General features: G+C 41.8%; 1 protein-coding gene across 1 annotated transcript; it reads right to left on the reverse strand.

Annotated features, from left to right (window-relative positions):
* Positions 1 to 10517: 10517 nt before the first annotated feature.
* Positions 10518 to 14576, reverse strand: si:ch211-133l11.10 (rho-related GTP-binding protein RhoU). The gene is given in 3 exon segments (XM_060898308.1): positions 10518 to 11034; positions 12557 to 12634; positions 14334 to 14576. Coding segments are annotated over 3 exon segments (783 nt in total). The 3' UTR covers positions 10518 to 10572.
* Positions 14577 to 26711: the final 12135 nt, after the last annotated feature.

Genomic DNA, 26711 nt, shown 5'->3' on the forward strand with positions numbered 1-26711 from the left:
AAAAGTTGGAGTGGGATCAAAATTACAGAGTAACTGTGTAACAGAGTTGGTTGTGGCTCTGAACTGAGTAAAATAGTACAAGAGTTAATTTCAAGACACACTGAATAGAGTCAAATACCAAAATAAAGTCATATACGGTACCAGATAAACGAAGATGTTGTAAAAAGCAGTTTTAGAACTGGGTTGGAATGTGTGAAAAAACATGACCTTACCCATTGTGACTTGACCTGATGGGATTAAGAATTGGCAGTGGGAGGGGTTTTCACTCTTCTCATTGAATGGAATGGAATTTTTTACCCTTCTCATTGAATACCCCTCCCACTGCCAACCCTTTATCCCAAAATAACAGGACACAAATTTTTTGATGGCCAGTTAATTGTCCAAATCAATGGAGCAGATTTAATGTTTTGTGCTCGATACATTCCTAAGACTGAACAGAATCACCTCAAGTGACCAAAACGGTTCGTCACAATGGGTATGGTCATGTTTTTTCACACATTCCAACACAGTTCTAAAAGTGCTTTTTACAACATCTTCATTTATCCGTTATTTTTTTTTAAGTACAATCATGACATGCAGACTACAGAGATATTATTGTAGCTAAACTTGTGCTGAATACAAAAAAGTCATATGACTTTGAAAATACTGCTTAGATTTGTTGAAATTGACAACAAAATCAGAGCATAGCAAAATCATTAGAGCACCAGAAAATATCCTCAGACCCCAGAGGGTTAAATAAGGCAATAAAGGAGCTGTGGGGCTTTATTTTTGTAGTATTTTGACCAAAGTATGTCACAGGCATTTTATTAAGACTTCAGGGAACTGAATGAACTTGTGGAAAAGGGGTGCAATATGTCACCTCTAATAGTTGCCTAGCTTCATTCATATTAGGAGGCCAGTAGAGCTAGCTGGATCCGTATCTATATTAGGATTTATATTAGCCACCACTATGAAGACAACCTGCATCTGCGCTCTGGTAGTAAACATTAATAGCATGCAACATTAATAATAAATAACAGGCAGTCCAATCAACAAGTTACATGAAAGAAAATTTGGAGTGGCACCAAGACGTACCTCTGTCATATATCAGGGGTATCCAGTGCCCCTCTGACTAACCCATCTGGTGTATTTTTCTGTACTGAGAAAAGAATGGGGGAAATAAAGGGCAAACCACTTTACTCTTACATGAATTATAATTTTTTTTAAAAAAGCCAAGTTTTTACAGCTCAAGGGTCCCTGGGTTTGGTTCTGAGTTTTACATTTACATCATTTGACACAGACCCTTATCCAAAACGACTTACCTCACAACCTTCTGAGCAGAAGACCAACGTCTTAACCACTACAAGTCTGTGTGGAGTTTTGCATGTTCTCCCCATGTTCATGTGGGTTTCTAACAGGTTCTCTGATTTGTTCCTACTATCCAAAAACAGGCATTTAGGTGGACTGCTGATGAAGATGTTGTAAATCATCTCTAGGTGTGAATTAGTGTGTGAATTTGTCTGTGTGTGTGTGTATGGTGCCTTGCAATGGAGTGGCATCCAATCCAGAGTGTATTCCTGTCTCACGCCCAGTGTTCCTGGGATAGACTCCACATCTACTGCGATCCTGACTAAGTGCTTTCTGAAGAATGATAAACTGTAACCATCTCATCTCATTATCTGTAGCCGCTTTATCCTGTTCTACAGGGTCGCAGGCAAGCTGGAGCCTATCCCAGCTGACTACGGGCGAAAGGCGGGGTACACCCTGGACAAGTCGCCAGGTCATCACAGGGCTGACACATACACACAGACAACCATTCACACTCACATTCACACCTACGGTCAATTTAGAGTCACCAGTTAACCTAACCTGCATGTCTTTGGACTGTGGGGGAAACCGGAGCACCCGGAGGAAACCCACGCGGACATGGGGAGAACATGCAAACTCCGCACAGAAAGGTCCTCGCCGGCCATGGGGCTCGAACCCGAACCTTCTTGCTGTGAGGCGACAGCGCTAACCACTACATCACCGTGCCGCCAAGCTGGAAGTTTTCAAATGTAATTCCAAAAGTCATTCCAGTTCCTTATAGTTTCTAGATTATCTGGCGTCCATGTGCCATCACACCCACACAGCCACAATGGTCTCAGTGATATGATCTCTAATAGTAGAGCCAACTATACACAGGAGAGTTCAATATCAACATCTGGCCTTCGTCTTTCATGATAAATTTGGAGTTTGGAGTCAGTAAGTTTTGTGTTTATCTTCTCAGTACAGGGAAACTCATCCTACACTACAGATGTGGTGAATAAAGATGAGATTGAAAGTACGATTGGAGGATTCCTTCAGTGATCTGTTGGTCTCCTGACTGCACTCAAACTTTTCATCACTAGTCGTCATGTGAACTGTATTGACTAATATTAGACAAGGAAACACCACAGCATCACAACAGGGCAAGAAGATAGCAGAAGCAACAACAGCAGCAGTTGCTATGCCACTGTTTTAGCTTGATAGTGAAGAACAACACAACAGCGACCTCTAGAGGTAAAACATCATCATACACACAAACATACACTGGACAACTTTCATTACTGTGTATTTAACATTACATACCAGTGGTTCTCAAACTTTTTGTATCCAGGGAGCCCTTTAACTGTAAAATAAATACAATTGACCCACTCAGTATGGACTTATATCATGAACGTTATTTAAATGTTTTCAAGTAACATTCAGCTATTCATGTATTCCAATAGAATACATTAGGTCTGTCTGGACTTTGGTGCTTGGACCCCTAAATATAGCAACTTTGATAATGTGGGTTATGATTTTCAAAAACAAACAAGCAAACAAACTCATGGACTTCTTTGGCTATGCTTCAGATCCCATTTTGAGAACCACTGTATCAAGCTATTTACACTTTTTTCCTTTTTAATATCAAAATGGTAGCTAATGACACTGGTTGCTTTTGGAGAGGATACTGAAAACTGATTTTTTTTAGCTTGTTACATAAATCTTCTTTCAGCTGCTCCCATTAGAGGTCGCAACAGCAGATCTGTTCTGTTGGTTTGATGCCCTTCCTGACGCAACCCTCCCCCAATCTATCTGCGCTTGGGACCAGCACCAAGTATGCATTGGCTTGTGCAACCCCAGTGGCTGGGCATCTTACCTAATCTCCATGTCTTTGAACTGTAGTGGAAACCAGAGCACCCAGAGGAGAACATGCCAACTCTACACAGAAAGGCCCTGTCAGTCATGAGGTTCAAAGCCGGAACCTTCTTGCTGTGGGGCAACAGTGCTAACCATTGCACCACTGTGCAACCCGAACTCATTGTATAAATATTAGAATAAATATCAGCTATTTGATATACTGGTCTTGCACTATAAAGCTATCAAAAAACTTGCTTGCTGATGTGGCTGAAGAGACTTTAGAAGATGTTTAGAGACCTTAAGAAGGTAGTTTTTAGTGATTAACAGTTTTTTCCACCCAAAACGATACAAAATTAGGATTTTGTCAAATTTTCACCTGGTATGTTTTCATCTTTACAAACTGTGTCCACGTACGTAGCTCTGTTTTTCAAATCCAGCACCAGGACAGGACTTTTCAGTTCGATGCCATTATACACGTTTGGCATAACCTTAACGATACATTTGGATTCAGTTGTCACAATCATATCAGTAGTCAGCAGTAAGTGATATGTTCTGGAGCTTTCCAAGAACAGCTGTTCATTATTAAGTCTCATGTGAAAGACTGACTCACAATGGTGTCAGAGATAACCCCCTGTGTATTCTCAACACACTTAACAAATGTTCACTTCTCCTCTGTGTGTGCTGCTACACAGTAGGCTGATTCATCACAAGCTTTTAACCAAGCCACCCAGAAGATGTGTTGGACCAAGACGTCTTTCTGTACACGATCACTGTTTCCTTGGCCATTAGAGGTCGAGACTCAGCTTTTTGTGGAGCCAACGTTGAAAGTTCTATACACCTGCCCATCACAACCATATGTGGTTATTCTTCAAACTGTTGCCACAAAGTTGGAACTGTATAGAATATTTTTGGATGCTGTAACATTACAGTTTCCCTTCACTGGAACTAAGAAGCTCAAACCTGTTTCAGCATGACAATGTCCCTGTGCACAAAGCTCCATGAAGACATGGTGTGTTAAGATTGGAGTGGAAGAACTCGAGTGTCCTGTACAGAACCCTGACTGAACTCAACCCCACTGAACACCTTTGGGATGAACTGGAACACCCCAGACCTCCTCACCAAACATCACTGCCTGATCTCAGTAATGCTTTTGTAGCTGAATGAACACAAATCCCACCAGCCACGTCCCAAAGTGTATTGGAAAGCCTTCCCAGAAGCTTGGTGGATATTATAACAGCAAAGCAGAACAACTCAATATTAATACCCATGGTTTTGGAATGGCACGTTCAGTAGTCAGGTGTCCACATACTTTCGGCAATATAATGTATTTCTTTCCATCATGTAATCATCCTTTGTATGTTCAATCATATAAAGCGACTTGAACTTTAGAATATGATCAAATATGCTTCAGTTTTGAAAATACCTGTAACATCATCATCACCATCATCATCAGCAGCAGCAACTGCTGGACATCACCTCCATAACATCTCCAATGACAGCGTACACCAATCAGCCACAACATTAAAACTACCTCCCTAATATTGGGTAGATCCATCTAGTGCCACCAAAACACCTCTAACCCATTGAGGCATGGACTCCACAAGACCTCTGAAGGTGTGCTGTGGTATCTGGTACCAAGATGTTAGCAGCAGATCCTTTCAGTCCTGTAAGTTGTGAGGTGGAACCTCCATGGATCATACTTGTTTATCCAGCATGTACCACAGATGCTAGATCAGATTGAGATTTGGGGAATAGTGAGGCTAAGTCAACACCTTGAACTTATGCTCCTCAAACCATTCCTGAACAATTTTTGCACTGTGGAATAATGGCTGTGTTATCCTGCTGAAAGAGGCCACTGCCATTTGGGAATACTGTTGCCCCGTTGCCATGAAGGCATGTACTTGGCCTACAACAATATTTAGGTAGTTAGGTAGGTAGGCAGAACATTGTCCAGAACATCACACTATCTCTTCCCCAGGTAAGTGACTCACATTCACCTGACCTTCTACATGTGTAAAAAACAAACAAAAAAAAAAACCATGATTCATCAGGCCACCTTCTTCCACTGCTCCATGGACCTGCTGTTTTTGGAGATGCTCTGACCCAGTCATCCAGCCATCACAATCTGGAACTTGTTTAAGTTGCCCAGGTCCTTATGCTGGCCCATTTTTTTTGTGCTTCCAACACATCAACTTCAAGAACTGACTGTTCACTTGTATGTCCCATCCCTTGACAGGTGCCCTTGTAAGGAGGTAATCACTGTTATTCACGTCACCTTTCAGTGGTTGAAATGTTATGGGGAGGGAACAGTGGGTGGCATGGTGGTGTAGTGGTTAGCACTGTTGCTTCACAGCAAGAAGGTTCTTGGTTCAAGCAAGCCAAGTGGCTGATGGGGGCCTTTCTGTGTGGAGTTTGCATGTTCTCCCTGTGTCTGCATGGGTTTCCTCCAGGTGTTCTGGTTTCTCCCACAGTTCAAAGACATGTGTTTAGGTTAACATGGGGCAGCCATGGCCTGAAGGTTGGGCCAATGTGCCCTTGAGGAACCTAACCCCCAACTGTCTTGGAAGCGGCTTTGGAACCAAAATGTTGCTGGTTTGAGTCTCTGGACCAGCAGGAATGGCTGAAGCACCTTTGAGCAAGGCATCTAACCCCCAACTGCTCCCCAGGCTGCTCTGAGTATGTTTACATTGCTCTGGATAAGAGTGTCATTAATGTAATGTCTGATTGGTATATATCAAGATTAATTGTCCTTAGGCTTATTTTTGTGTCGTAACTTTCAAATCAGGCTCGAACCCTCATGAAACATATCCTGGCACGGTTCTCTAAGACAATTACATCATTGAGACCTGTAATGGTATATTCAGGGTTGGCGAATATCTGGACAACTAAACAATTGGCGACATGTTAAGATTTGCCTATTGGATGTAGGTTAAAAGGTCTTCTTTGTTGACTTTAAGCTGAAGTCAGGCTTAATGTGCAGGGAACAGGTGGAGAGCGAGGTTAACAGATCCTTCCAGAGGAAAACCAAACCGCCATCTGTCTGTTAATTCCCACCAGGTGGCCCCTGTCTGCTTCCATTACATGATGAAGCATACAGCGGCAGGAGCAGCAGCAGGAGCAGTTCCTGAGTCAGGATCACATCTGAGAAACACGACTCTACTCACAACTCACAACCACAGTGCACTTATCCTCAATACTGATTCCCAGTCAGGCTCCAAACTTGCTCTGCCAAGTTAATGGACTGGAATCTGATTAACACCTACTCAGGTAGAAACACTAATGTCTGTATGGGGCTGAATTAGCTGTTCCACCTCTTTAGAAGCCTGTATGTACTAATAGACCATCTAGAAGCTAGGACGTTCATCCACTATCATCTCACTGATCTCCACATCGGTGCTCATTTTATATACCTTGTCACTTTTGAAGATTTAATTCTGATTCCAGAGTCAGCGGCTTGATTTGTATTTTATTACATTATTCAATAGAGATACAATTAGACATCATGTAAATAACACGTTTTCATTCAAACAGAGAGAAAAATGTACTTGTTTCTTGTACTTAAGTTTCATTAACAAGGTTTACACACACCGTCTCTGGGTGTAAAAGTTGTCCATTTTTCTCATAAATAAAATAAATCATTAAAATAATGTCACACACACAAAAAAAAAGCATGAAAGGAGTTGGTCATAATATTTTATAACAAACAACAAGAATTCTTGTTTACTACAAAAGTTTCAGCTTTAGGCCTTCTTCAATGACACAAAATGAATAATTTATAAAGTAAATGTGTATCTTCAGTAGATTTAGGCATGAACTGCTTTACACACCTGTATGAAATATTAGAGATGATAGTAGTAAACACAGGAAAGCACAGTGCTAGTATATTGTTCATACGATCTGCTGCAACACCTTGACTTACAACCCCGATTCCAAAAAAGTTGGGACAAAGTACAAATTGTAAATAAAAACGGAATGCAATGATGTGGAAGTTTCAAAATTCCATATTTTATTCAGAATAGAACATAGATGACATATCAAATGTTTAAACTGAGAAAATGTATCATTTAAAGAGAAAAATTAGGTGATTTTAAATTTCATGACAACAACACATCTCAAAAAAGTTGGGACAAGGCCATGTTTCCCACTGTGAGACATCCCCTTTTCTCTTTACAACAGTCTGTAAACGTCTGGGGACTGAGGAGACAAGTTGCTCAAGTTTAGGGATAGGAATGTTAACCCATTCTTGTCTAATGTAGGATTCTAGTTGCTCAACTGTCTTAGGTCTTTTTTGTCGTATCTTCCGTTTTATGATGCGCCAAATGTTTTCTATGGGTGAAAGTTCTGGACTGCAGGCTGGCCAGTTCAGTACCCGGACCCTTCTTCTACGCAGCCATGATGCTGTAATTGATGCAGTATGTGGTTTGACATTGTCATGTTGGAAAATGCAAGGTCTTCCCTGAAAGAGACGTCGTCTGGATGGGAGCATATGTTGCTCTAGAACCTGGATTATACCTTTCAGCATTGATGGTGTCTTTCCAGATGTGTAAGCTGCCCATGCCACACGCACTAATGCAACCCCATACCATCAGAGATGCAGGCTTCTGAACTGAGCGCTGATAACAACTTGGGTCGTCCTTCTCCTCTTTAGTCCGAATGACACGGCGTCCCTGATTTCCATAAAGAACTTCAAATTTTGATTCGTCTGACCACAGAACAGTTTTCCACTTTGCCACAGTCCATTTTAAATGAGCCTTGGCCCAGAGAAGACGTCTGCGCTTCTGGATCATGTTTAGATACGGCTTCTTCTTTGAACTATAGAGTTTTAGCTGGTAACGGCGGATGGCACGGTGAATTGTGTTCACAGATAATGTTCTCTGGAAATATTCCTGAGCCCATTTTGTGATTTCCAATACAGAAGCATGCCTGTATGTGATGCAGTGCCGTCTAAGGGCCCAAAGATCACGGGCACCCAGTATGGTTTTCCGGCCTTGACCCTTACGCACAGAGATTCTTCCAGATTCTCTGAATCTTTTGATGATATTATGCACTGTAGATGATGATATGTTCAAACTCTTTGCAATTTTACACTGTCGAACTCCTTTCTGATATTGCTCCACTATTTGTCGGCACAGAATTAGGGGGATTGGTGATCCTCTTCCCATCTTTACTTCTGAGAGCCGCTGCCACTCCAAGATGCTCTTTTTATACCCAGTCATGTTAATGACCTATTGCCAATTGACCTAATGAGTTGCACTTTGGTCCTCCAGCTGTTCCTTTTTTGTACCTTTAACTTTTCCAGCCTCTTATTGCCCCTGTCCCAACTTTTTTGAGTTGTGTTGTTGTCATGAAATTTCAAATGAGCCAATATTTGGCATGAAATTTCAAAATGTCTCACTTTCAACATTTGATATGTTGTCTATGTTCTATTGTGAATACAATATCAGTTTTTGAGATTTGTAAATTATTGCATTCCGTTTTTATTTACAATTTGTACTTTGTCCCAACTTTTTTGGAATCGGGGTTGTAATTAAAAATTAAATTAAAAATAAAACCGACCATGTCCGAAATTGTTCACTCGTTCACTACTCCCTTTCGGGAATTACTGTATAGAGGACTATATAGTGAGCTTGTTGGTAAAATGAAAAAATAGTTTCAGACACTAGTCCATCGTGCTGGTATTTATGTCATTACTGTCGCACAATTAAAATGTGCCAGATCAGTTGGCTGGTGGGTTTCAAAATAATAAATACATGCAAGTATTTTTGTAATAAATACATATTATACCGATCGTATTTCCCACATTAATCAATAAAAAGTATCTGCATCTTTCAGTTTAAAAAAAAAAATCAAGGCTGAATACTTTCTTCTTTGCCGCTGCCTTTTATTAAATCAAATTTGAGGCTTTTAATTTGATTTCTTTCAGCGCAACCACAATGCATGATGGGATATATTGCTTTGGTTAGTGACCATTGGTTGTACACTACTTTTCGTGATGCATTGTGGGATACTTTGAGTGCACTATATAGGGTGTAAATAATCCTCACTAAGTTTTCGGACAGCGCTACAAAATTTTGTCCCCACTATATAGTGCCCTATATAGTGATTAGGGATCGATTTCGGACACAGGGCCACTGACAGGTGAAGAAGTGAATAACACTGATTATCTCATTCCAGTTGCACCTGTCAAGAGGTGGGATGTAGGAATATTAGGCAGCAAGAAAGAGAACAGTCTGTTCTCAAAGTTGATGTGTTGGAAGCAGGAAAAATGGGCAAGCGTAAGGATCTGACAAATTGTGATGGCGAGATGACTGGGTCTGATTGAGCATCTCCAAAACTATAGGTCTTGTGTGGTGTTCCTGGTATGCAGTGGTTAGTACCTACCAAAAGTGGTCCAAGAATCCGAAGGACAACCGGTGAATTGGGGACATAGTCATGGGTGTCGAAGGCTCATTGATTGATTTGCATGGGGCACGAAGGCTAGTTCATATGGTCCAGTCCCATAGAAGAGCTCCTGTAGCACAAACTGCTGAAAAAGTTCATCCTGACACCTTTCTGTTTTAGCCAGCATTAACTTTTTCAGCAGTTTGTGCTACAGGAGCTCTTCTGTGGGATTGGACCATATGAACTAGCCTTCGTACCCCTTGCAAATCAATCAGTGAGCCTTCAACACCCATGACCCTGTCCCCAGTTCACCAGTTGTCCTTTGGATCCTTGGACCACTTTTAGTAGGAACTAACCACTGCATACCAGGAACACTGCACAAGACCTATAGTTTTGGAGATGCTCAATCAGACCCAGCCATCTCGCCATCACAATTTGTCAGATCCTTACGCTTGCCCATTTTTCCTGCTTCCAACACATCAACTTCGAGAACTAACTGTTCTCTTTCTTGCTGCCTAATATTACTACATCCCACCCCTTGACAGGTCCCATTGGAATGAGATAATTAATGTTATTCACTTCTTCACCTGTCAGTGTTTTTAATTTTATGGCTCATTGGTGTATTTGTTTTAGCCAATTTTAGTTGAAGTAACATTTGATGGTTTGTGTCCTCGTGTAAGTTCACTACACCCATAACAAATTGAGAGTTGCTGAGTCTACATTTTTTTCCTCAAATTTTTAAAGAACACCGCATCACTTCTGGTGTCAGTCTCCAGCTGACAGCCGTGCTGTGGTCAGAAACCGATGCCAGTGAAGGTTTGAGCATGACTAACACACACTGTGCATGGAACACCATGAGCTTTGGATGAGCTAAATGAATACTGACAAGATGGCCAACAGGGTAAGTGTGTGTACTGAGGTGCAGTAAAGTGTTTAACAATGTAATTTTCAGTGTCACTGCTGGACTGAAAATCCACCACCACCAAAATAATATCTGCTCTATAGTCACCCTGTAGTGAACAGGATAGAGCGAGGCTGAAGTGACAGATAAAACCTTCGACAAAGTCCTCACATGAAACAGCTGACATTCCTCCACCAGGTCTGTGAGGGTTGTCTGATCTTATTGGGCGTTTTCTCCCTCAGTGTCAGCCTTGGCCTCTGCCTCAACCCCTTCATCTTCTCCTTGTGCTCTAAACTGACCACGATGGCTGTGTCAAAAACCACCTTCAGATTCTTCTGCGTTAAAGCCGAGCACTTGGTGAACGCAGTAACCCCCAGGCCGCGTGCGACCAGCCTCGCTTTATCTACACTCACTGTCCGTTCTCGCTGCCGTGCCAGCTGGATGAGGACCTGTCGCAGGTCAGACTGCGTCCCCACCAGGACCACGAGGGCCACCGGGCTCACGTGGCGCACTTCAGGAACCTAGCGCTTCCTCACACTCTGGAAGGAGGAAGGAGTGACGATGCTGTAGCCGAGCAGGAAAACATCAGCGTCACGGTAACAGAATGGGCACAGACAATCAAGTTCGTCCTACAGGGGGCACCAGAGAGATTAAAATAAGTTTTGCAGCAACTGTAATATGAAAAAACAAAGAGCAAATATTGAACATGATGTAAGTTACGATGTTAAAGAAGCAGTTGGTTATTTTAGTGCCCTCTGCTGGCTGTGAGGTGAACTACAATTTCAATGAAAACTTGAACAATCCCTGTTGAAACTATGAGCTGTCTTAAAGGAAAACAGAAGCACTGCATCTGCCTTTGGGATTATAAACCTACCACTTATGACAATATTATGTATTAAACATTCTCTTCTCGTGAAAATGGCTTCATTTCAACAAATGCTGTCACACTGCTATTAAATCCCGTTGTTTAACTGTGCACTTGTCATCAGCAGCTTTATTTCATAACACTCCATTAAAGGGGTACAAAATATAATATATACGGTTGCTGATGTGACAAAGTAACGTATTCTTAAGTATTCTATCAAATTTATGTACTAGAAAACAACGAAATATCTTGGTAATTGTAAATATAATACTTTATATGCTAAACCGCAAAAGAGTCGCCATTTTTAAAAGACCGTGACGTCAGCGCTACCCACTGCACTAGCGGAACTCTCCGAAATAGAAGAGATAAGCGTGTAATCATGGCGTCGGGCGCATCAAGTGAAAGCGACAGCTCTGTCAAATCATACGAAGAGATCCCGCAAGACACACTGCAAGCAGGCTATGGCTTAGAAGGGTACCAGTTTGAACCTAGGAGAGGTACTCTCGACTCCGGTGATGAAATAAGAGAAGAAAGCTCGGATGACGGCGAGGATGAGACTGATGCTGACCATGGGCGTGGCGAGCGTGGGGCAGAGCGTCTGCGTGCAGGTGACACGGCGTGGTGCTCGTGTGGAAAATGTAACGTGGAGTTGCTTACGAGTCCAGCAGAATTTATTTGCCGCAATGAGATAGGCGCCACCTGTGGACTTGCGAAATCGTCTCAAGAGGCAGAAACAGGTATTTCACACGTGCTATTCCCAACCTCAATGAGCCAACACAACTGGGCACATACATACGTCATGAGTGTTACGCAGAGAAAATGGACGTGCATTCTGATTGGATAAAATTAATATCATGGCGGGCTGTTCAAACTGCGGAAATAGTTTGCTCGAGCTACTTTCAAAACACTATAACTTTCCAACCTTAGAACAAAAAACTTTTGTAAGTCTTGAATAAGGTTCATCAATGTGTGTTTTATTGTTATATTTACTCTATATATTGCCCTCTGTTCCCCTTTAAGTCATGCACAGAAACAGAGTTAGGGTACGAGGTACTAATCTACATCCCCGAACTATTTCTGAAATATTATTCTCATTACTGATCCCACAGAGGCTTTGATTTACAGACCCATCTTTGTGTTCTATCATAATACATAATGTACACATTTATTCATCCAAACATCTTATTTTTGCAGCACTAACCCAGAAATTCAAGCGTGTTTAGTTCATACAGGAACGACAGGGACAGAGAGAAAAACAGAGACAGACTGACTTTGGGTCGTCCCACCTGTCCGGCCATGTCACAGAGCTGAAGCTGCACCGGACTTCCATCCACATCCATCCTTGCTGGAAGATACAACAGTTTCTGAATGAATATCCATAAAAATCATCATCATCATCATCATCAATACAGCTGAACATGTGCTGCCAGTACAGACATGTAGCTGAAGAGAAGTACAGGAGAAGACTCAGTGCTGTGATGTTAGTAACTTAAAATATTAAATGGACAGGTGCCAATAATAATTCCATAACTTTTGATCCATTTTTACTCTGATGACAGTAAACCCACATGAAAAAAAGACAACAGTAAGGGTTACAGTAAGAAGTAACTCCTGCTCTGATGTAGGAATGTATAAAAAAAAAGAGCATCAAGTCTTTAAACTTATGGAATGCCATTCAAGTCAAAAATATAAATAAATAAATATGGCTATGAAATAAATAAATGAGACAATAAATATAAGAGCTGGGAAATATGATATTAAGAAATAAAAGTCCCCTGAAATAAATAAATAAATATGGCATTGGGAAAGGGGCGGCACGGTGGTGAAGTGGTTAGCACTGTTGCCTCACAGCAAGAAGGTTCTGGGTTCGAGCCCCGTGGCCAACGAGGGCCTTTCTGTGCGGAGTTTGCATGTTCTCCCCGTGTCCGCGTGAGTTTCCTCCGGGTGCTCCGGTTTCCCCCACAGTCCAAAGACATGCAGGTTAGGTTAACTGGTGGCTCTAAATTGACCGTAGGTGTGAATGTGAGTGTGAATGGTTGTCTGTGTCTATGTGTCAGCCCTGTGATGACCTGGCAACTTGTCCAGGGTGTACCCCGCCTTTCGCCCGTAGTCAGCTGGGATAGGCTCCAGCTTGCCTGCGACCCTGTAGAAGGATACAGTGGCTAGAGATAATGAGATGAGATGAAATAAATAAATGTGGCATTGGAAAAGGGGCGGCACGGTGATGTAGTGGTTAGCGCTGTCGCCTCACAGCAAGAAGGTCCGGGTTCGAGCCCCGTGGCCGGCGAGGGCCTTTCTGTGTGGAGTTTGCATGTTCTCCCCGTGTCTGCGTGGGTTTCCTCCGGTTTCCCTCACAGTCCAAAGACATGCAGGTTAGGTTAACTGGTGGGTCTAAATTGACCGTATGTGTGAATGTGAGTGTGAATGGTTGTCTGTGTCTATGTGTCAGCCCTGTGATGACCTGGTGACTTGTCCAGGGTGTACCCCGCCTTTCGCCCATAGTCAGCTGGGATAGGCTCCAGCTTGCCTGCGACCCTGCACAGGATAAGTGGCTACAGATGATGGATGGATGGATGGATGGATGGATGGAATGGCACTGGGAAATAAAAGTCCTAATAAATAAATAAATAAATAAATAAATGAGGCATTAGGAAATTAAAGTCCCCTGAAATTAAAAAAAAAAAGTGGTCCTTTGAAAAACATATTTTTGAATTAAAACCTGTTTGCTTATATAGATAAAATATATTGATATATATATATATATATATATATATATATATATATATATATATATATATATATATATATACTTACATGTATTTCCATATTTATATATATTTATTGTTCAGTTTATTTATTTCAGGATTTGTTTCATAGGCATGTTTATTTATTTATGTTTGTTATTGACTTCGATGGCATTGCACAGTGAATAGCATTCCATCGTAACTCATCGTGTATTTACATTAGAGCTGTGTGTAAATAAATGCATGTGTATATAACCCATAAAGAGACTCTCTGAAACACCTGGGCGGCTCGTGCTTTCTGGTAAAGTTATTGAAAGGCAGTGGGCCCGTGCTCCACCGGGTATCCGTTTGTGGTTTAGCTCACTATCAGGCTGGTCTTCCACCTGTCCCCTACACCTCTGTCCCCTACACCTCTGTCCCCTACAAGTCCACACTTCACTGCAGTTTCCGGTGTAGAACCGGAGCAGGCGCGTGCAGTGCGGTAGTGACGCTCTTGGTGGAACCGGGGGCACATACAAGTGCACTTGGACTTGTTCTCCGGTAACTGGTCCTGAGATGGCATTTCTCATTTCTGTATAAAATAACCATAGAATAGACTATTAAATGTCGCCCTCTCTGATGTCACACCTGGTTTCTTTCTTTCTTTTTTTAAAAATTTCTGTTAGAATGATTTTTTTTGCTTCTTGAATGAAAGTGTGCACGAGATGCACCTGCTGTGCCGTGGTAACAGAGTCACCCATGTTTGGAATAATACACCCATGTGGAATAATAAACAGTTAATCGGGCGATGTTCTTAATGCCAAAGAAGCACAATGGACCATGAGCTTCTCTCTGCACCTTTACCCTCATCAAAAATGTCCAAGAAGTATGAATTGCTGGGTTTCAGTCACGTGACTTTTCTTAGAGAAATAGCTTAGTGAAATAGCTGGTGGTCTAAACGGCTGCCGTAGCGCAAACACCTAGCGATAACTTATCAGAGTACGCTCGTAATCTAGAAGCCGCTGCTGGCTTTAGATATATTCAGAAAATCGCTATGTGCAATGGAATTGACCCCTACAGTCTGGGAAAGAAGGATTTGTCATACGATCTTGAAAACGACCCTTCAGTCGAGTTCCCCGACATCTCGAACTATCTGGTGTTGCAGACGTCCTTCTACACCGCAAAACACATGAAAGCGTGGAAGAGTACGGAGGCTTACGGCTTTTTTGTATGTTGCTGGGTAAAGGACCTCGGGATCAAGTCGCTGCCCAATGAATCCTGGATTGTTTTTGCCCGTGTAAGTATGTTTTTTTTAAAGCTTTTTGTTCGCGTCTTTACAACGAAGCGCTACAAGTTGACGTGTAAACAAACAACAGTTCACTTGATTCTCACTTGTGTTGGCTCTTATCTCTCAGCTAAATCATTCACAAAGGTCATCAGAAACCCCTTTAAAGACCTGGATCTTAGTTAAACAAGACGGAGAAGTGATCACGGCGCATTGGAACTGTACGGCTGGGGAAGAATTTCGTCGTGACCTTCATGCATATGGGCTTTGTGAGGAGGAAACAAAGTGCTTTGGGACTAAAAGAGTACCGTAAAATAACGACACATAGCAAGAAAAGTAGTTGGAAAACACTAAGGACAGAGCTGAGAGGGAAATACAAACCTTTCACCAAGTGAAACTCGAGCATGCTTCGACTCGGCTTCCTTCGGTTTCACTGAGAGGTTCAAAAGCCACCTTTCTCAACATCTTTTTGTGAAATCCTGTGTTCGTTCAGCCTTTTTTATTCGTTCACGGGGAACCCTGAAGAAACTTTTATCAGTTTCACAGTTTGATCGACTCAAACAGCCTAAAACAACGTGAGCGTAAGGCATTTTTCATCCGAGCAATGAACCTTCTCGCTTTGTCAACTGAGCTTTGGTAGACCACCAGCTAAAGTTCTGAATAACTAATGAGGCGGATGTGACATCACGTGAAACCCAGCAATATACATGAATATGCAAATGTTGGAAACGCCCACGTGTCTTTCTGTGATCTTAAATAGTCTAATCTTGCATTCACACTATCAAGGACAAAATGAGGGTCAACAGTGATTTTTACTACATGTCTGACACAGAGCCGCAATTCCAGCATTTGAATTCTTCGAATCTATGCAAATTAGGTATGACGCTAAAGCGATAAATCCAAACACTTGTCCTCAGACCAATTCTCTGGTTTGATGTTTCTCCGGTTCCCCGCTGATGATTAGTTTTCATTGACTGACACAAAAAATGGAAGAAAAACTTCATATACGACTCCATATCCCATACACGACGTCTCATAAAACGTGTACAAAGACGTTACGAAGACAAATAAAGGAAGGGAAGGAAGGAAAGAGTAAAAATCATTGGTGCAATGGCAAGTACGGTTCACTAGCAAACTAAGCTAGTACTGTACCAAGCCAAGCATATGACATGTAACTCAAACAATCGAATAAGTACGTTATTTAATTTGTGTTTACATACATGTCAACCTTTGGTCAATCAAACCTGTATAACCAACCTCCAAAATCTGTATTTCCCTTATAAAATCCTTATAAGATGCAAATTAAAATAATTTACCTAAAATTTGAATGATAACAATGATATATCCCAGTTACTTTTTATTCAATATTAATAACAATAAACCTTCAGAATGAATACAAAGCTCCAATGTTTGACAAAAACACAAAGTGTCACTCTAATGTTCTGAATTGTACTCCATGACAGCTTTTTTAGCGCTCTGCACCAATACCCAGGGATGAGAATGGGACATTTAAAAAAACTCTGAAATGCCTGGCCGGTCTAGGGGGCATTTGCCCAATTCACAATCCCCCTTTCCCACATTAAAAAAAAAAAAAAATATATATATATATATATATATATATATATATATATATATGAATTTTCAAATTCAATGATGGTTTAAAACGTTTATAAACTTTGAGATATTGTTGCAAGGATGGACGGCGGTGGAGCAGACAGAGAGCCGGAAAACTTCTTCCTCCAAAAATATATTTTTTATTTTTTCTATTTTCAAAACTTTTCTTAAAATAGTGCAAATATTTACAGTGCGCCAACCAAAGGTTCAAATTGCCAAAAAGAAAACTATACAAACAAAATAAGAAAACACAAAAATAAAGAGGCTTCAAGTTTGCCAGACTAAATCAAAAAGACCCTGAACAAAACTATTAGTCAGCCAAACCACAGTACCTTCAAACAAGACGCTCCAACCACAACTGAGGCTCTGGAGCTACTGCAGAGCTTACATACCCGCAGCCCCGCCCACAGTTGAGCCCTAATTGCAAAATTAATCAATCAACTAAATAATGACATCCTAAATACAAAATAACAATTTAAAGAAACAAACACAAAATACACAAACATCCAAAATAATTTTCTTTAACCAAAAACCCTTCAGTGCATAGTAAAATACATGTTTCCCCAACACCAGTAAAACACCCCCGTTAAAATAGTCCGTTCTACCAAACACCCGCGAAACCCCTCCATAACAAGCCAATGGTACAGTCCCTCGGTTTCTCGCAACAAACAGGAAGTATGTGGAGTTCGCGGGATGAGTTACTAAAAACTGTTTTGTGTTATAAAAATGCTTGAACTAAATAAACTTGACGTTAGAAATAACCGGTTTGTACATGTGTTTCCTAGACCAGAGACAATGCTTAACAGATGGGAGATGAAAATGCTGAGAAATGTGTGATGCGTTTTACATATGAGTGGAGCCAAACAAATGTTACTAGAATGCTGGTAGGCCTTTCCCTGCACTCAGAACAAATGCTACTCTCGTTAGAAACTATGGCAAACGGTGGAGTATGAAATGCTTGAAAACCAGTAAGACCCATACAGAAAACAGTAATGGAAATGAAGTGCAACTCACAGCGACAGGTCAGCCAAGATGTTTGAACGTTGCCGGCAGATTGCTGCCTGTGCGCTTGCGTGAGAGGTGTATGTGTGTGTGAAGGTGTGTGTGCGCGAGTGTCACGGCTCACTCCGTGACAGGCTGTCTGTGCTTTCTGTGGTGTACAGTACGTTTGTAAACGTTATGCGCTCTTTTATCATCGTGGGAATTGATTATAGCTCTAAATAAATATTGAATTTTTTTTAAAAGAATCCATATAACTTTATTTGTACGCCCGTATACTACGTTTATTGAATCAAATCTGTATAAAATACGGACATTCCGTATAGGTTGACATTAGCCTAGTAAACTAGACCCACCCGCCTAGCGGCCAAAAATATTTTTTGCCTAGCGAGTGAGTCTAGCCTCGCACCATATAAACAAAAACACCCCGGGCATCAAATCGTGCCCGCCAATCACAACGCAAGGTTTTTGTTTGGATTCTTTGGGCGGGCTTTTGCAGGAGTGACGACAAAGCTGCGCGACGCTGGAGAAAGCGCAACAGGGAAGATGGCTACGGCTAGTGAACAGTGCGCGTTTGACTCCGCTTTGGAATCAGTTTTAGAAGAATTAGACTTGGAGTTTTCGTTGAAACATGAGCAGGAAGAGGCTCTCCGCTCATTCCTTTTCAAGAAGGACGTTTTCGCTGTTTTGCCGACCGGCTATGGCAAAAGTCTGATCTACCAGCTGGCTCCGCTCGTAGCCAAAAGGATGGGGCTAGTTTGTGCAGTACGAAGAATTAATAAACAGCTTTGAAACATTACTTTTTGATTGTTTCTTATTTTCCCGTTATTTTAAATTTAAGGGAAATTATTTCACCAAACACCACTAAATAAAAACTCTCAAAAACAGTTTAAGCAAACCCTTGAAAAACACTTGAAAAAAATAAGAGTGTATGTTAAGTATGTGGTACAGACTCCAAACTTGTGGTCGTTATCTCCAAACTTCTTAATATCTAGAACCTGTTTATTAATTAATACGCATTTTGAAAAATTATTTATTTCAAGGCCTCCCCCACTGCTTTCTGTCGCTCTGACTACGTCACAGTCACTGTTGCGCTGATTGGTCAGAGCGTTGGCCTATACGCACAGAGACAGTTTGAAAGACAGCGGTTTGTTCCTCCTACCCGCTTCGGAAATGTCTACGGATCGAGGCCAGACTAAATATTCACATTTAGTCTGGCTTGCCAGGCTAGGTTGACATGTATGTGTTTAAAACTTTAAGCTGTATAAAATCTACTACTTCTTATCATAACAAAATATCCCTAGACCGGCCAAGCCCATGTGCAACAACAGGAACAGTTGTTGAGCTATGAATGTCGGGTTACATCACAAACACCCAGATCATCAAAGATACCGTAATCGGAAGTGGATTAGTTTGTAAACTTTTACTCTGCAATGCTAATACTGTATGCTATTACTAGCGACTATCTATGTGTAGCATTTCTTCATGTTTAAAGTTTATGCTAGCCAGCTAAAATAACGGCTTACAAGCTAACCAAGCTAGTGATGTAATGTGCATGCTGATGTTAGCAATCACGATGGGTTGTGTGGACAAGAAGAGATCTTTTGTGGTGTATTTACAACTTTAATTTTAACCCAGTGATGCAATTTTGAATTTTATTAACTTAGCAGGTCCTAGAGAAGATTAGCAGTTGCTGCTAGCTACCCACTGCTCTGGGGATGTGTGTGTGTGTTCATTGCTCACTTGTGTGTGTTCGCTGCTTCAGATGGGTTAAATGCAGAGGAGGAATTTCGTTGTGCTTGAGTACATGTGACAAATAAAGTCTTCTTCTTCTTCTAGCTGTAATTATGGTGCACTTTGAGTCTTTTCTTCAGCAATCTGCCAACACATCTGAGAGAAATGTCAATCGTCTTGGTCGGTAACTTTGTCGTATTTCTGTGCTCATTTCGTTTTGACTTTATCTGTATAAACACCTTGTGAGTATGCCAGCTAACGTTCGAGAACGTAGCTCATGAGGAAGGACGCCTGTAGAGAACACAAGCCCGATATCAATCTGCTGGGACGATTGGAGCCTCCTACACATCTCAGACAGAGACGCCACATGTGTGAAGGACGTCAGGCTCCATCCCGGATTAAATGACGAGGGGTCAAATGATAAACGGTGTCAGACGGAGTGGGGATGCGCGTGAGCCGCTGACAGCTGAGAGGCCCTGTTGCTCGGGGAGACCGAGGCGTGACACGGTCGCGTCACCCTGAAAACAAGTTTGATGGCTTTTTTTGGGGGGCTGGGGGATATTTTAATATTTTAATCAGTTCGGTTACAAAGGCTACTTCTGGACTTGTTTTGGACAAGTGAATATTCTGCTTGTATAAACTATCTATTGTGGTTATTCTAAGAAATATTTAAGAGTTATTCCGTGAAATCAAGTCGTACATGAACTGATAGCCGACGAGATTGAGTGGAATAACTGTTTTATTCTATCCATGTTCACTGGATTTTGAGAAATGGAGCATTTTTATTTTTTGCAAATTTGATCAATAAAAACTTTATACAAAACGTCCGAGAAAATCATTTCTGCTTAGAATGTAAACAAACTGGCGAAATGACAGGAGCAATTTGTGAAAAATGCGATAATAATAATAATAATAATAATAATAATAATAATAATTCTTGAAAAATAAAAAAGATACGTTCTTACCATCGAATACTTTCATTCCATATTTTGTTGCTATTTTTTGTATTTTTGGGGGTTTTGTATTCGAGTAGAGTTTTTATTTCGTCCTCGGTTGGAGTATATTCTTTTCGCTATTTCTGTTCCTTTTAAATACTTGATAACAAAGTGATCTATCTGACTTGATGCGTGCCACCATTTTGTTTTTCTCTACTCGTGGTATATGAGCTGATATCCTAGTAGTAAAGTAGCCAATCAGAGCGCGCGATTGCTCATATCCAGTGAATGTGGAACAAATAATAGCAAATACTAGTAGTCCAGTAAGAACAAAAGGACCCTTGGAACAACTACACTCATTAGTATGGAGTGAAGTCAGTAATGTGACACTATTATGATGTTTTTTGGTCACTTATCATGGATACTGTGAGTATTTTTTTCTAAAACTGATCAATATTATTAATAGCGGTCACTTATAGTTGATTAAATGTTAGTGTTTGATGAACATCAGACGTTTTGTGTATGTTGTTCCATAGAAAACATAATCTCACAACTATACAGCTACACAACGATAATGCGACAGGAGACATCAATATTCTGAGTAAACATCCCTCGTGTAGCGTATCGACTCAGTCTCTGAGAGATAAAAGAAACAAACGCTTCTCCTGTTCAGTGCTCACACACAGCCTTTGTTATCCCCCATCTCTCTCTCTCTCTCTCTCCCTGAGGGATAGTGTGATGGTGGTGAGTCTATAGTTATGGGCTGGTGCCATCTGCCATACTCCAGGCTCGTGCAGCCACCAGAAGGCCGCAGCATGTGCTGATTTAAATGGAGAGTCCGACTTTCCCAGGACAGGGTTGACCCTGGCAGCCGTCACTCATACACACATGTGCACACGCGTGCATGCACACATACGCACACACACACACACACACACACACACACACACACACACACACACACACACACACACACAAACAAGCATCCTATTTCAAAACCATACACCTGTTCTATACACATGATGTTCATTTTATCCACCTTTCATCTACAGATATTCAAAATACATATCAGTGGAATGTGTGTGTGTGTGTGTGTGTGTGTGTGTGTGTGTGTGTGTGTGTGTGTGTGAGAGAGAGAGTACAGATAATGATGGATTTCCACCCCAGCAGCTGATAGCGTCCCTAAGGACTTGCAATACTCCGTGTGTGTATGTGTGTGTGTGTGTGTGTGTGTAAGAAAAGGGAGGCCCCTATCTTAAAAGCCTTGGTGTGAACTGAAGGCCAGCTCATCTGATTGGTAAAATTGATTACAAGTGGGAGGAGCTTCATCAGAATATAAGAAAGTTTGGTAGGGAGGGGTCTGTGTGTGTGTGTGTGTGTGTGAGAGAGAAAGAGAGATGAGGAGAAGAAGAGGAGGATGAAAAGGAAGGATGGGGATAAGAAAAGGTGGGGGAGGGGGGGTTGAAGGGCCAATGGGGCATGTCGATGTCACACACGCTTTTTGTGGCACGGTCAACAGGCGTGTGCCGCGGTATGCTGTGTGTGTGTCTGTGTGTGCGTGTGTGTGTCTGGAAGCACAGGCCTGCTGTCTTGCTTTTAGCGTGGTGCATGGGAACCAAATCCACACACACTCTTAATGACCCACGTGCTGCTTTTATTAACACACACACACACACACACACACACACACACACACACACACACACACACACACACGAGTGCATGATTCAGATCTGATAAAGTCAGCCATTATTAATGTGTTCACCATGGAGCTCTGTGTGTGTGTGTGTGTGTGTGTGTGTTTATAGACAGACAAATCCAGTGTTATGGACGTTACAGATGTGATATTTAATCTCAGGCTTAAATGTTTAAACACAAGCTAACATCAGACAGACAGGTAGTCAGTGAGACAGGTAGGTAGTGAGAAAAGTTGGCAGTCAGACAAATAGTCAATGAGACAGGTCAGCAGTCAGACAGGTAGGTAGTGAGAAAAGTTGGCAGTCAGACAAATAGTCAGTGAGACAGGTTGGCAGTCAGGTAGTCAGTGAGACAGGTCAGCAGTCAGACAGGCACTCAGTGAAACAGATTTTCAGTCAGATAGTCAGTGAGACAGGTCAGCTGTTAGACAGGTAGTCAGTGAGACAGGTCAGCCGTCAGACAGATAGTCAGTGAGAAAAGTTGGCAGACAGGTAGGCAGCGAGACAGGATGGCAGTCAGACAAATAGTCAGTGAGACAGGTTGGCAGACTGTTGGTCTGTGAGACAGGTCAGCAGTCAGACAGGTAGTCAGTGAGACAGGTTGGCAGTCAGAGAGTCAGTGAGACAGGTTGGCAGTCAGACTGTTAGTCAGTGAGACAGGTCAGCTATCAGACAGGTAGTCAGTGAAACATGTCATCACTCAGATAGTCAGTGAGACAGGTCAGCCTTCAGACAGATAATCAGTGAGACAGATTGGCAGTCAGGTAGTCAGTGAGACAGGCTGGCAGTCAGACAGGTAGTCAGTGAGACAGATTGGCAGTCAGAGAGTCAGTGAGACAGGTTGGCAGTCAGACAGGTAGTCAGTGAGACAGGTTGGCAGTCAGACAGGTAGTGATTGAGACAGGTTGGCAGTCAGAGAGCCAGTGAGACAGGTCAGCAGTGAGTTTGATTTTGTCTCACAGCTGTGAGTTTATCTGCGCCAGATGTGAGTTTATCTGCTCCAGATGTGAGTTTATCTGCTCCAGATGTGAGGTTATTGTACAAAAGGTGTGATATCGTTGCATTATAGATGTAACATTGTTGTTGTAATGTTTTTACGTTGTGATGTTTTTGTGTTATGACTGTGACGGTTTCCATTATAAATACGACCAAAGAAAGAACAGTTTAAGTCGATGTAAAAAGTTAAATTAATGTAAGAATAAACAAGTTGTTTATTTGTTTACATCATCAATTTTTGATGATGTAATATACTGTAGATAGATACACAGACAGACAGACATTTTACCCCTTCAAAAAATCATCTACAATATTAAATGAGACACTTGACACCGTCTCCCTGACTGAGGTCATCATGACCACAATTCAGTTGAGAGTGTATAATCTTTGTCTTCATTAAATTATTGTGTGTGTGTGTGTGTGTGTGTGTGTGTGTGTGTGTGTGTGTGTGTGTGTAGATGACCACTCCACAGCAGCTGTCAGTCCAGCTTGCAGGGGTATGGGCACACAAAAGCCTCTCTCCCCGAGGGCAGGGCACATAGAGCAGGGGTCCCAGACCTCTAGGCAGAGACAGAGAGAGAGCGAGAGAAACCAAGAGGAGGGTTAGAGAGTGAGGGAGGAGGAGGAGAGATGAACAGATTGTTTCTGGGTGTAGAAAGAGAGAGAGAGAGAGAGAGAGAGAGAGAGAAGGAGAGCATTCCCCCCATTACCTCTGGTATCTGCTGCTCCCTGTGGGACTGGAGATGCAGATTGAAGTGTTCGAGCAGAGAATTCCAAAAGAGCCGCAGACACAACAGGTGCACAGTGGACGAAACGTTCGTTGGAAAAACGATTCGAAGAAAGAAACCTACAGGAGCAATGTGAGGGAGAAAGAGACGCGTGAACCTCATGATGTGCCTGAAACATTCAAAGGAAGGTTGTGTTACAAAATTTTCCAGAGTTCAAAAGTTTCTTCTGAAAATATGAAGAAACGCGCATAAAACATATGATAAATTCTGTTCAAAACTGGATAAATGTTACAACCCTGATTCCAAAAAAGTTGGGACAAAGTACAAATTGTAAATAAAAACGGAATGCAATGATGTGGAAGTTTCAAAATTCCATATTTTATTCAGAATAGAACATAGATGACATATCAAATGTTTAAACTGAGAAAATGTATCATTTAAAGAGAAAAATTAGGTGATTTTAAATTTCATGACAACAACACATCTCAAAAAAGTCGGGACAAGGCCATGTTTCCCACTGTGAGACATCCCCTTTTCTCTTTACAACAGTCTGTAAACGTCTGGGGACTGAGGAGACAAGTTGCTCAAGTTTAGGGATAGGAATGTTAACCCATTCTTGTCTAATGTAGGATTCTAGTTGCTCAACTGTCTTAGGCCTTTTTTGTCGTATCTTCCGTTTTATGATGCGCCAAATGTTTTCTATGGGTGAAAGATCTGGACTGCAGGCTGGCCAGTTCAGTACCCGGACCCTTCTTCTACGCAGCCATGATGCTGTAATTGATGCAGTATGTGGTTTGGCATTGTCATGTTGGAAAATGCAAGGTCTTCCCTGAAAGAGACGTCGTCTGGATGGGAGCATATGTTGCTCTAGAACCTGGATATACCTTTCAGCATTGATGGTGTCTTTCCAGATGTGTAAGCTGCCCATGCCACATGCACTAATGCAACCCCATACTATAAGAGATGCAGGCTTCTGAACTGAGCGCTGATAACAACTTGGGTCGTCCTTCTCCTCTTTAGTCCGAATGACACGGTGTCCCTGATTTCCATAAAGAACTTCAAATTTTGATTTGTCTGACCACAGAACAGTTTTCCACTTTGCCACAGTCCATTTTAAATGAGCCTTGGCCCAGAGAAGACGTCTGCGCTTCTGGATCATGTTTAGATACGGCTTCTTCTTTGAACTATAGAGTTTTAGCTGGCAACGGCGGATGGCACGGTGAATTGTGTTCACAGATAATGTTCTCTGGAAATATTCCTGAGCCCATTTTGTGATTTCCAATACAGAAGCATGCCTGTATGTGATGCAGTGCCGTCTAAGGGCCCGAAGATCACGGGCACCCAGTATGGTTTTCCGGCCTTGACCCTTACGCACAGAGATTCTTCCAGATTCTCTGAATCTTTTGATGATATTATGCACTGTAGATGATGATATGTTCAAACTCTTTGCAATTTTACACTGTTGAACTCCTTTCTGATATTGCTCCACTATTTGTCGGTGCAGAATTAGGGGGATTGGTGATCCTCTTCCCATCTTTACTTCTGAGAGCCGCTGCCACTCCAAGATGCTCTTTTTATACCCAGTCATGTTAATGACCTATTGCCAATTGACCTAATGAGTTGCAGTTTGGTCCTCCAGCTGTTCCTTTTTTGTACCTTTAACTTTTCCAGCCTCTTATTGGCCCTGTCCCAACTTTTTGAGATGTGTTGCTGTCATGAAATTTCAAATGAGCCAATATTTGGCATGAAATTTCAAAATGTCTCACTTTTGACATTTGATATGTTGTCTATGTTCTATTGTGAATACAATATCAGTTTTTGATATTTGTAAATTATTGCATTTCATTTTTATTTACAATTTGTACTTTGTCCCAACTTTTTTGGAATCGGGGTTGTAAAAGAACACGTTTAGAGAAACATGCTTTCCAAAAACAACAACTCAAGTGCTGTATTTTCCTACAAGTTCTGACTTTCAGTTCTTTGTGCAGTTCTTCGTTCATTCACTTCTTCCACGTAAGGGCGAGATACTGCTGCTGAGGCGAGCATATCCAGCGGGGAAATCTGACGACTGATCCACTCATTCTCCATTTTCTCCATACTGAGTACTCCGCCATTACTGCTCAGCTCACACTCCGGGAGAACTGGTGCAACTGAACTTACTTTCCTTCTCTTGTAGTTTTCTTTTCCTTTAATTGTTGGTACTGCACCCTCTTTCCATACGGGCTTATAGCCAACGCTCCTCAACAGATCAGAGGTCTCATACACGTCTTCAGTAAAATGTGCAGAGCAGAGGAGAGACCACTTCGTAGACGCCCAATGTGCCCGTGAATTTCTCGCAAAACGTGTCCAAATCTTTGCAGTTTGAATGTTCTTGGGCCATGAATGCAACGTAAATCCACCTTCTGTCGTGTTGCTGCACCCACGAGCAACACGTACGTGGCATGGCGATAAATTAGCTCAAAATGGAGGATCGGCGTTGCAGTCAGCTCTGTGTTTTAGTATCGCGGAAATGGCGATGAGACCGATAGACTTCCTGCTGTGACGTCACAGATGTCAAGGTCATTCACTCAGACCGCTACCTATATGAATCATTTTAATCATAAAAATTACTATATTAGATTTATTATTAACGCTTAAAACTATTCCTGGCGGCACGGTGGTGTAGTGGTTAGCGCTGTCGCCTCACAGCAAGAAGGTCCTGGGTTCGAGCCCCGGGGCCGGCGAGGGCCT

This window comes from Neoarius graeffei, chromosome 18 (genome assembly GCF_027579695.1).
Source record: "Neoarius graeffei isolate fNeoGra1 chromosome 18, fNeoGra1.pri, whole genome shotgun sequence".
Lineage (NCBI taxonomy): Eukaryota > Metazoa > Chordata > Actinopteri > Siluriformes > Ariidae > Neoarius > Neoarius graeffei.